The sequence below is a fragment of the Bubalus bubalis genome, chromosome 10 (assembly GCF_019923935.1).
Source record: "Bubalus bubalis isolate 160015118507 breed Murrah chromosome 10, NDDB_SH_1, whole genome shotgun sequence".
Classification (NCBI taxonomy): domain Eukaryota; kingdom Metazoa; phylum Chordata; class Mammalia; order Artiodactyla; family Bovidae; genus Bubalus; species Bubalus bubalis.
Genome location: NC_059166.1, coordinates 44,846,527 through 44,859,369, shown reverse-complemented (window position 1 = coordinate 44,859,369; position 12,843 = coordinate 44,846,527). Strand labels below are relative to the sequence as shown.

The following is a 12,843-nucleotide window of genomic DNA, read 5'->3' as shown; positions in this document are numbered from 1 at the left end:
TGGAAGATCTGTTTCTAAGGATGTTTAATGAGGGTCTCAATGAGATAAACTGAAAGTCTCTCGTCTTGAGGACATAGAATTGATGACTATGGAGAACCCTTCCTAACTCTTGAAGTTTAAGAAATGTTGTGATTGGCATGTAATGAAGCAAAAGACCCCCAAAAGAATCTTAATTCTCTACAAGAGAGAAAAAAATATATAATCTGAGCATTAAAAAAAAAAAAATCACACCCAGAGGCAATAGAGATTCAGAGGAATCCCACAAACACCTGGACAGCCCTAAATGTACTTGTTCTGTCTGGCTTCTAGGAGCACCATCTTTACTGCACCATTTCCGCCTTTCTTTTGTCTATCTCACTATTGTAAGCAAGAAAACAGATCAAAGTATAGAAAAGTTCTTTTCAGGTGCTTGACAGAGCAAGAGTCTGTGTATTTCAAATGACACCTGTCACAGGAATAAAGCATGCCAAAACACTGGCTATACATGATCGTGCTTCCAAGCCTGAGAATAATAACCCCCAGATTAGGACTAAGCCAGCCAGAAAGCCAAGAAGATGGATTCTGAGCAGCTCTTGTTATTGGAAAAGAAGAGACTTTTTTTTCAGATTTACAATCAAGACCAGTGGTTTGAGACCATTCAGGACTTGTCAAGCTGAACAATATCCCTTCATGTTATATTGGAACAAAGGTTCTGCGTGTTGTTTACGCAGTTCTAGAATGGTGCTTTCAAAATGCAGACTGGGAACAACAGGATCAAAATTGCTTGGGAATTTGTTAGAAATACAAATTCTTGGGACTAACCCTCATCTGCCAGTCCAGAAATTCTGGAAATGGAGGCTAACAGTAACTGTTTTAACAAGTCTTCTCAGTGATCTTAATGGCAGCTAAAGTTTGAGAGGGCGTCCTTGGTGGTTAAGACAGTAAAGAATCTGCCTGCAATGTAGGACACCTGGGTTTGATCCCTGGGTCGGGAAGATCCTCTGGAGAAGGGAATGGCAATCCACTCCAGAATTCTTGCCTGGAGAATTCCACAGACAGAGGAACCTTCTAGGGTAATGGCACTGAAGTGTTTCTGAAATCATGTTAGTCCTCATCCTGAGCCAGAAGAATCATAGGATGAAAATTTACTCATCCGAACTCATTATAATAGAACACTCGTTCAGAAATTAGATGTCATGAGGAACCAAAGGAAGCAATTGAAATGGTTGAAAGGCTGAATTGGATAATGGTCCTCTGTGACTGAATTATAGTTCCAAAAAAAGACACAAAGAATTGTGACATAATTTGCAATTAATATGTGATGCTTTTCTTACGAATTACGAGCTTCCACATGTTACAGCTGATGTATAACTAGGTGACATCATTGTGAAGTAAACCCTGAGATTAAACAAATGACCTGATGAAAACTGAAACAGTTTCTGGAACAGAAAAGACACTGTGGTCTAAATCTGAGCTGTGTGCTCATATTAGTTCCACAATGGATGCAGAAGTTCACTAGCTGAATAGGAAACTGAATATATGTTGTGTCAAATATGGCCATTGAATCTGGGTGATATCCTGATCACTGCCCCATTCATAAAAAAACTGTCTGTTTGTTAAATCAAATACTGACACTAAAAACAAAAGATATGTTATGGGAACACACAGAGGAAAATAGAACATACTCTCTGAGCACAACATACTAAAAACTAAATAATGATATGCTTAAATGAAAACTTCATTCACCAGAGGAAAAAATAGAACCATCTTCTGGAAAACAATTGGGTCAAGGAGGAAATCAATCTGTATAAATAAATGTAATGTTCTATATGTTTACTACTATAGAATTAAAAGGCTATATTTGGCATGGTCTGAAGTAAAATACACTAGAAGATATACATAAAATTTACTTGGGAGCGTTGCTAGGAAACAACTTTTTGAAATAAACTATTTCCTTCAGAGTAGCTGAATCTGAAGAACAATGAAAAGACAGGAGAGATATTCTTCTCTTGGTCAGAGAAAACAAACAGCTTGTAAACATAAATCTCAAAAACAGTACATGAGGATGACTGAACCGTAGGCGCTGATTCGCCAGGTGTGACTGCTCATAGTCGCACCCTGTGCAAAGTGATCCAGGACGGAAGAGGTGTTTCCAGTGTTTATTCTGAGTGCCTTCAGCTTTCCCAATCCAGTCTCCAAACTTGGGGCCACTTGTTCTCCTGGACTGCAACTTGCTTTGATTCTTTTCATAGATTTGAGACAAACTACAGAATACTGTACCCAGAATTACAGACCAGTCCGTGTTTCCTCACCTTTAATCTCCCGGCCGTAACACCAAGGTCTTTCCCATTATTGTCTATCATGCTTTCAATCCTCTGTCAGCGGTAGGATACTCGGATGATCTGAACATTCTGGACTCAGAAGCCATTCAGACTGACTTGACTGTGGGCACCAATACAGAGAGGTTTTTGCCTGTAGCTTCAGCTAAGGCTCGGAGGGACATGCTGCTGCTGCTAAGTCGCTTCAGTTGTGTCCAACTCTGTGCGACCCCATAGACGGCAGCCCATCAGGCTCCCCCGTTCATGGGCTTCTCCGGGCAAGCACACTGCGGGGGACATGATCTGGAGGCAATTCCAGTGAGGAGTAGAATAAGACAGGTGTGTTCTGACTCCTCTGAGGAGAGAAAACTTTTTCCCTCAGTCCTCTGACTGTACCTACAAGCTAACAGATATTGTAGTCCATAGTGACATGGAGTTATAACCTTTTCAAAAATCTTAAATTGAATATAGAGGGAGACATTTTTCTCTAACTTACTTACAGAGGTATTTGTATGGCAGGAATAAGCAGGCAGAATTTCAAGAGAAGAATAGTTTAACCTAGCGGTTCAGACTGCAGCCTCGGGAGCCAGACCTACTGGGTTCAAGTCCTGGCTCTCTGTGCCTTAGTTTCCCCATCTGTGAAGGGGATGATTAATACCTATTGCACAAGGTTCTTTTGAGATTAATTGGACTAATATTCACAAAATGCTTAAAATGATGCTTGTCATGCAGGTGCTAAGGCATATCAGTCATGTCTGACTCTTTACAACCCCATGGACTATAGACTGCCAGGATTCTTTGTCCATGGGATTCTCCAGGCAAGAATACTGGAATGGGTTGCCATTCCCTCCTCCAGAGGATCATCCCTACCCAGGGATCAAACTAGTGTCTCTTAGGTATACTGCCTTGGCAGGCAGGTTCTTTACACTAGCGCCAACTGGGAAGCCCAAAATGATCCTTGTGAGCTGTGCTTAGTCACTTAGTTTTGTTCGACTCTTTTCAACCCATGGACTGTAACCTGCCAGGCTCCTCTGTCCATGGAATTCCCCAGGCAAGAATACTGGAATGGGTTGTCATTCCCTTCTCCAAGGGATCTTCCCAACTCAGGAATTGAACCCAGGTCTTCTGCATTGCAGGCAGATTCTTTACTATCTGAGCCACCAGGGAAGCCCCCCAAAATGATGCTTGGTTTAGTCACTAAGTCATGTCCTACTCTTGTGACCCCATGGACAGTAGCCCGCCAGGTTCCTCTGTCCTTAGGATTTTCCAAGCAGGAATACTGGAGTGGGAAATGATGTTGGTATATAGTAATTTGGGCTTCCCAGGTGGCATTAGTGGTAAAGAACCTAACTGCCAGTGCAGGAGACTTAAGAGACTTAGATTCGCTCCCTGGGTCAGGAAGATCCCCTTACAGGAGAGCGTGGCAACCCACCCCAGTATTCTTGCCTGGAGAATCCCATGGACAGAGGAGCCTGGTGGGTTGCAAAGAGTCAGACATAACGGAAATGACTTAGCACACACATAATAATTTACTTATTAATGGCTATTAAATAAATTTAAGGTGGTTTCAAGCAGACACTCTGAAGGCAGGAGCATGTCTCCTCTCACTGAGCAGATAAGAGATCAAACTTGTGGATGAGGCACAGTGACTTTAGTAGACCTTGCTTCTGAGCGGTTGTCTTAGCCTATGAGACCTAGCAATTGAAATGAAAAAGAATGCACGACAGAGCCACAAATCTCAGGCCCATTTAGAGCATTTTTCCTGAGATCTTCAATAGGCCAGCTAGTAGTACAATTAAAGCTTATTTAGCTATAACAAAATGGTAATAAAACATATTAAGCTTTATGGATCTACTCATAGGCAAATTTATAGTCAAGGGTTCTTATTATTTATGAAGTTAAAGAGAAAGGGAAAATATAATCAAGCTATCAATTTAGGGAAAAAAAAACACAAGGAGCTTCGGAAAACAGAAAGACATAATCCTTTTTTTCTTTCAAATAGATAAAAATGCCTTTATTTCTAAAATGTGGCTTAACTACACCCATGGTGTGCTAACCTTGTTTTGGAATCATCTCGCAGCTCCAAGGAAAACCAGGCCAGTGGAGGAACAGTCGGGGCTATTGGTTCCTGGCACCAAAGTGTCACTACTTCAGCAATTCAATCCACACAGTTATTCTCCAGATGTTTTTTGTGACGTATAGAGAGTTGTTTTGGATTCCTCTGTACGACAGAGGTCCGGCCCTGAGGAAGACCAGCAGCCCACATCCTCTGCATTGATAGGCTTAATGATATGGCCTGGCTTGGTGACAACCTTGGGCATGGTCAGCTTTTGGAAGGCCCTCTGGGTGTTCCATGTAGATCCTATGGGGGCCTGGATGGTCCTTTCAAATTGTTGATGGTGTGTGAATGGATGTGGAAGCACCTGCCCCTGATGAGCTGCTGCATGGCTGTTCTGCTTCTCATTGATAATCACGTTTGGCAGATTCTTGTCTTTCCTCAGAGGACCCTCAGGGGCTTTAATGAGAAACCGGCATCTCTTCTTGGCACTGGGCTTCAGGCCCATACCACCCCACTTGCCCCAGCCAGGCAGAGTCAGGTCCAGGTCTTTTGGCTTACTCGCCTCCACGGCTTCCCTCTTCTCTTTCAAGAAGTCTCTGATGACATCATCCCCAGCAAAAGCTTCCTTTATTATCTGCCTTTGATCTCTCTCTTCTTCATCTTCCAACTCCTGTACAGTCATGGGAACTACCAAGGACTTCACAGAAGGCGATTTTGTGGTTAGGAGGTTCTCGAGATCAATCATTTGCTCCTTCCTTTTCTTCTCCTTGCGGGTGCCAATATGATTACTTAGATTCTTCTCCAACTGCAGCCCTTCCACTGCAGTTCTGGGAAGCTCCTTGTTTTCAACACACCCTTCTCTGCCCAGCTCCTCCAGCTCGTCCAGAGTCCGAGCTCTCTTTGGCCTCTGCAGCAACATGGGCTTCTCTTCCTCCCTGGCAGGTTCCTCTCTCTGAGCTGTCCTCGCTGAACTCAGTCCTTGCTTCCCTGACTGATGGTTCTCCGTGATGAGTTTCTGAGACAGTGCCCTCAATTCGGACAGTACCTCCTGGCTGCTAGGATCCTTTGTTACACGTCTGTGCACTGGCTCTGCCGTGTGGTTGAGCTCAGACTTCTAAGTGATCGCCTTTCCTCAAATTCTTTCAAGAGACTTTCTTCCTCCACCACTGCTCTTTCTTCCTCACTTTCAGAAGTCTCCTGGGCTTCAAGCTCAGCAGGATCCTCCAGGTCTTTCTGGACCTCAGCCTCTTTGGCATCAATGAAGTGATTCTGGAACATGCAGGGATTCAGTCCATTTGCCTTTATCTGCACCCCATTCACCATGTCAGGGACAAGAGGTTCTTACTCTTCCTCCTGGCCTTCCTCCTCTTCCTCACTCTCAGAGGCCGCCTGGACCTTATGCGTCGGCTCTTTGTTCCTGGCCAGCTGTTCCTGTATAGCCTGGTGAGACTCCAGGTCATATTTGGCCATAATTGCCTTTGATTTTGCCCATTTCCCACTGTTCTGGTGCTTAAGGCTCATTCGCTCCATCATTCTGGCCTTGCCAAGTTTTTCTAGTTCTTCTAGTGCTGCACCAGAACTGACCTTCTGCAGCTTCTCAAAATCTTTTAAGGCTTGCTTGGCCTTTCCTTTCTTCAGAATTCTGTGATACTTTTTGCTTTTGATTCTCTTCTTTCTTCGAGCCCTGGCCTCATAGTAGGATTGCAGGGCCCGGGCCCTTTGAAGCTCTGCTCGGTGCATCTTTACCTCTTCCAGGCTCATAGCTTTGAGAGAGGCCTTTTCCATGGGAGTCAGTAAAGGGTCTGTCACGAGCTGCTTGTTCTTATGGAGAAGATTTAAAATCTCCTGCTCCAAGGTAGTTCCTGTCTTCGAGCCACTGACCACGTGTTCGATGGAAGCAAAGGCTGATTGGGGCTTGCTCAGGGGAAAAACCAGCTGCTCTGCTTGCCAGTTCTTCAGAACGACAGGATCCCATTTGGAGAGGATTTGGGAGCTTTTATTGAATGCCACTTCTCCGTGGATCCGCTCAGTCTCTTCTCTGTGAAGTGGTAACTCCACAGTCTTCTTCAATTTCACTCGATTCAGCTGCTTTTTCACAGCCGCCAATGAGGATGAAGTTTTAACAGGCTCAAGCAGATCTGAAAGGACCAGGTTTTCTCCTGATCCTTCAGAACTTAACACTGAACTCTGACACCTTCAGACTAGCCTCAGACCTCTCAGCCAATTTCTGCCTATCCTTTCCATTAAGTGAATTGATTGATTCCAGAAGTTTCTGATACTTTCTTTCTCCATCTTTGTCCCCTTCATCTTCACTGGTGCTCAAGGGGTGGTCTTTTGGCAAATCCTCTAGTTCTTTCTGTTGGTTCGAAGTCAGAAGGTTGTTCTCCGCAGCCTGGTTCACGCTCATCTCAGCAGCCTGTCTCACATGGACCAGGAGCAGAAGTTGAAAAGCAAGACATAATCCGAATAAAATCAGAAATTAAAAAAAGAAACATAGTAGAGTTAATAAATTCAAGCTTAGTTCTAAAAAAATGAAAGGCAAAAATGGCACAATTAGAGAAAATAAATATTAAAAAGTGACAGAAAATATTTGAAAATTATAAAGTACACCATGGATAATTATAAGCAAATAAATTAAGCAATCTCAGCAAAACAGACAATTTTCTGGAAGAAAAACATAAATTACCAAAACTGACTTAACAATAGAAAGAGAACCTGACAAGAGCAATGCTGGTGAAATTATTGATCGAGTTATTAAAGAACATCCCCTATAAAAGGCTTCAGCCCATTAACCAGGGAATTACTTCAAACGTTCAAGGAGCAAAGAATTCCCATGCTGAATATAAACAGTTACTGTATTGAGGAAAAGAAAAACACTCACATTATTCAATGGAGTGAATATATATCCCTGATACCAAAGTCTAATAAAGTTAATATGAAAATTAAAATCATAGACCAATTTTACCTATGAATATAGAAATAAAAATACTAAGTATTGTAAAATATTAGCAAAGACAATCCAGGGGGTATTAAAAAAAAATACCAATTCCAAGTAGTTATTATCCTAGGATTTTAGAGGGTTCAGTATCAAGGAACTTTTTATTTTATCACAGTAGTATGCTAAATAACAAAAACTAATTTGTTCAACAGGGAACACATGTATACCTGTGGCGGAATCGTTTTGATATTTGGCAAAACTAATACAGTTATGTAAAGTTTAAAAATAAAATAAAATTAAAAAAAAAAAAGACACGTGATATTCATTCCTATTAATGATACTTTTAAAAAGGGATAAATGGCTACTTCATTGACATTATTAACAAAATCTTTTCCAAATTAATCCCAACATTATATTTCATATATATATTTTATATTATAGTATCTTTTCCCAAATGGAAATCCCTCAGAAATATTGTTATCTAAAATGAAAACACATGCAGTTCTAAAAGAAAGAGGGGGAAAAGTCAGAGTAAGTATGAGGATTCTTTGTCCAAATAAGTTGAACAATAGTTAAACATATTTCTAACTATAGGATGTCTTGGAAACATTTGTATGGTAATGTGAATTGTAAATCTCAGTGAACTGCAAACATTTTTTGTACAAAGCACTAGTCCCCTCAGAATACAGTTTGACAGTTTGGGAAATGTTGTCCTTTTATATCCAAACCAAATCAGTAGGGTTATCTCTATCACTGCTTATATTGATTTAGAAATTCTGATCAGAGTTTAAATTCTGATTTAAATTTCTGACCCAAAATAGGATGATGAAGAGTTAGAAAGAGACAAATATATGATATCACGTATGTGGAATCTGAAAAATAAGGCAAATGAACGTATATACAAAACAAACAGACTCATGGGCATAAAAAACAAGTTTATGATTACCAAAAGGAGTGGGGAGGGACAAATTAGGGGTATGGGATTAATAAATACAAACTACTATGTATAAAAAGAAAAACAACAAGGATATAGTGTATACACAGGGAATTATAGCCATTATCTTGAAATGACCTATAATGAAGTATAATCGAGAAATGGAATCACTATACTATACACCTGAAATTAACACAGGACTGTAAATCAACTATAATTCAGTGTGAAAAAAAAATGACATATAAACCGAACAAAATAGAGTTATGACTATTAAAGGAACATAAAAAATAGATCATATGATATAATCATATCACAACATAATGATAATTATAATTATTACAATACATGTACACTCTCAATGGCAATAAAACATATGAACCTTTATGCATGTTCTGGATGAGAAAAGTGGGCTATATGAAAAAATACAAAGGTATATGAAAATATAAGATGTTTTAGTAAATGAGCAGGCATATGATATTCCCAAATGAAAATTTGAATATTTTATTCAAACTCCCACTTGGATTTGCAGGGACTTAAAAAGATGATTTTATTGTTCATCTGAAAAATAGAAAGTAAAACCAGATTTTGTTATACCTTGACAGTGTGATTTCAATTAGTAAACTGGAAAACAATATGCTAAAACAAGTCAAGAATCTTTAAATGGATCTACCCAGAAATTCTGTTTTGAAGTTACAGCCAAATAAAATAATACAAAATCTAGAAGTGTTATATTATGTATGTAAATATGCTCCATATTTTATTATTTATAATGACAAAAATTGAGGCAAGCCTAAGTGATAATAGCTACCATTTCCAGATCACATACTCACTGAATATAAGGCGGAGTTTATAGATATGAAAACTGAGGTTCAGAGAGGAGAAATTACTTCTCTCTAATCACAGAGAAAAAAGTAATTGAGCATGCATTCAAGCACAGTTTCTAGGGAAGCACATGTTCTTTACACATCTCGTGCTGCCACTAAAGCAGTAAAAACAAGGAACTATTTAAATAAATATCTCTCATCTGTTTTTCTGGAGAAGGCAATGGCAACCCATTCCAGTACTCTTGCTTGGAAAATCCCATGGATGGAGGAGCCTGGTGGGCTGCAGTCCATGGGATCGCTACGAGTCGGACACGACTGAGCGACTTTACTTTCACTTTTCACTTTCAAGCACTGGAGAAGGAAATGGCAACCCACTCCAGTGAACTTGCCTGGAGAATCCCAGGGACGGGGGAGCCTGGTGAGTGGCCGTCTCTGGGGTCGCACAGAGACGGACACGACTGAAGCAACTTAGCAGCAGCAACAGCATCTGTTTTTCAGTGTTAAGACCCTTCACAAATAAGATGTAAAGATTTTGTAGTAAAATGGTCAATGTTCATAATATTGTGAACTGAAAGGAGATAAAAAGCATATATGTACACTGTGGCAACTGAAAGGAAAACCCAGATGCCCAGAAAAAAACACTGGAAGAAAACACCAAAATGCTAGTAGTTTTTCATTAGGGGGATGACTTTGTAGACATTTTTTCCTCTTGTTTCCAATTTGTTGATAAGGTATTATAGCTATATTAATTTTATCATTAAAAAAGATAAGCTTATAAAACAAAAAAGAAGTAAAAATAATATACAGGAGCAAACTCCAAAAGGGCGTCCCTGATTGCTCAGTTGGTAAAGAATCCGCTTGTGATACAGGAGACGCTAGTTTGATTCCTGGGTTGGGAAGATCCGCCAGAGAAGGGATAGGCTACCCACTCCAGTATTCTTGGGCTTCCCTTGTGGCTCAACAGGTAAAGAATCTGCTAACAATCCGGGAGACGTGGGTTCGATCCCTGGGTTGGGAAGAGCCCCTGGAGAAAGAAAAGGCTACCCATTTCCAGTATTCTGGTCTGGAGAATTCCAGGGTCCCAAAGGGTTGGACATGACTGAATGACTTTCACTTAAACTCCAAAAGAGAAGGAAAGTCCTTTGTCTAAAACAAAATTTGTTTCTTTCATAGGACTTTGTAGGTACTTTGCATATATTATGAACTAAACAAATGTGCTGTGATTAGACTGAAGCATATTCATGTACAACATTTAGCTTTTTGCAAGAAACTGAATGCTCACCAAACAGTGTTGGACAGGGAACAAAAAAAAAAAAAAAAAACCTTATCTGATTGAAATTACAAGGGAGATAGGATAAATACAGTATCTATTTGAAATTTGGCTTCAGCATCATAGTATATTGATTTTATAATGTCCAGAGCAACTAAACACCAAAAACACATAATATGCCACACAGTACAGTCTGAAGTTACTTTGGTCATCACCTAAATTTCAGAGAAGAGGTAAGGGGCATAGAGACACTATCAAAGAAAATTGATTTTTTACAGCTAATAACCTGTGCTTGGTGGCAGAACACAGCATCAGAATCACCATTCTGTGTTCAGTTAATTTCACTGGCCTTCCCTGCTGTTCGTCCAACACCCCCACAGTTCTCCATCTGCCGCCAGCCACCTCCTGTCCCAGACTTTCTGATGACCACACAAGCAGGTTTCAAAACGTGACCCAGTAATTTGTATGGCATCTTTGATCCTCAGCACTTTTTCTATGGCAATACAGAGATTAAAGCCTCAGGAAGGGAAAAATGGTGACATATCTTTCAGAGAAATTGATTTTTCCTACCAGAGGTGAGAACACTTACGGGGCACTTTATCCCCAGTACAACATTTCCCCTACTTTAGGAAAGCAGTTTGGCCTGGAATGGAAGCAACGTCCTCTGGACTCAACTTTCAGCCCTCCTCTCTAGCAAGGTTATTTATTATGATGTGAGCACTCTTCCCAGGTTTAGATGCAGTTAAGATGAGCACCTTTAGAGAACAGACTTAACATCTGGATTAAACCTACATAAAGTCCCCCAGGCAGAGCCACAGGCAGCTGAGCCTCAGGCAGCTGCTAGCAGTACCCTTGAGTAAAAGGATCCCCAGGTACCCATCTCCTGGTATTCATCTCCTGGTACCTATCCCCTGGGACTCATCCCCTGGGACTCATCCCCTGGTACTCATGGGCTTCACAGGTGGTGCTGGTGGTAAAGAATCCCCCTGCCAATGCAGGAGATGTAAGTGATGCAGGTTTGATCTCTGGGTTGGGAAGATCTTCTGGAGAAGGAAATGGCAACCCACCCCAGTATCCTTGCCTGGGAGATTCCAAGGACAGAGGAACCTGGTGGGGTACAGTCCATGAGGTCACAAAGAGTCAAACACGACTGCACATGTTGCATCCTCCTTCTTCCTCTGCTTCCTTCCTCTTCTGGTTCACACATCTTTCTCTCAACCTACTCCCTATGCCCCTAGACCAAGACTCCCATTCCCTGAAGCTGACATCACTCAAGTATTGATCTGATTTAAGCAGCGCACCAAGCATGAGTTTGTGACAGACAGACTTAGTCCTCCTAGTGGTGTTGACATCCCAAATTTCCACCAACTCACTATTGACCCCCGGGGAAGTAGTCTTTAGAAGTCACCATCCTAAAGCATAGGAAATTCAGGGAATCACTGCCATTTAACCATATTCTCTGAGCATCAACTTCCATGAGGCCCACACCCAACTCATGAGCTTTGTGAGTGATTTTGCACCCTGGTTGACTTCTGGTAAAAATCTACAACACCAGGATTAGCTCAGTGAAAAATTGACACCAAAATCAGAATTCCTCTACTGTTCTGGGTCTCTTCCACTGTTTTAATTTCATTTTTTCATTGATGTTACCTTTGTTTCTAAATTAATTTTAAAAGTCATACTAGCCACAAATCATAACCTCAAAGTCAGATAGAATGGAAAGACCCCAATATCCCCAGCTTCCCTGGGTTGTTTTTTCTTTCTTTTCAAAATAGATGACTCTGGAAATTAAATTGACTTTTTTTTTTTTTTTTTTTACTTAAAATCCCAGTGCACCTCAAACTGAAGAAAAGAAACTATTAGTACTCAGGTAACCTAGAAGCCACTTTTGCAATCAACAGAAAAAAACAACAACAACAACAAATTGCTATTGTTTGCCCTGTCAAGGCTGGTTTAATAGGATTTTCCAATACATAAATTAGAGATCTTGAAGAGTGAAGGCTGCATGTGAAAGAGATAAATGTGCTTCAGGATCTGTGGTTTGGGCAACTTTTCTCTAGAAATTAAGAGATTTTAAAGGAGCACCAGAAATGGGGTTAAGACTATATATAATATAGATATAAATGTAGATACAAATATATAGATAACATTCTGTCAATGACTTATGTTCTGGAATTTATAAATCAGGAACACTTCACAGTGATCCCTAAAATGAATTATAACTTTCAAAAATATTTGTATAACAGTAAAGAGAGTGAAATCTTTGCTAAACCAAGCAAGGATTGTCCCAGCAAAGAAGAAGGACCTCTCTTTGCCTCTTAGGGGTCTTTTGTGATTACATATGATTATATACATGAAGGTAAAGAGTAATATATAATGCTCTCCCTCAAAAACCTTGTAATCAGAGCTGCTCAATTAGAAGATTCTGGGTAATTAATGCAAGGGCGGAGATATTTAATCTGGGGAAGAAATAATGTCAGCACAAGAGATAAATAAAGGTGTCCATAAGTCTAGTTAAAAT

The 12,843-nt window shown here is 40.4% G+C and overlaps 1 protein-coding gene across 1 annotated transcript; it reads right to left on the bottom strand.

Annotated features, from left to right (window-relative positions):
- Nucleotides 1-3,829: 3,829 nt before the first annotated feature.
- Nucleotides 3,830-6,778, bottom strand: LOC102406966 (U3 small nucleolar RNA-associated protein 14 homolog A-like). Its single transcript, XM_044924304.2, is given in 4 exon segments — nucleotides 3,830-4,528; nucleotides 4,530-5,469; nucleotides 5,472-6,531; nucleotides 6,533-6,778. Coding segments are annotated over 4 exon segments (2,304 nt in total). The 5' UTR covers nucleotides 6,764-6,778; the 3' UTR covers nucleotides 3,830-4,455.
- Between the last annotated feature and the right edge of the window lie 6,065 nt (nucleotides 6,779-12,843).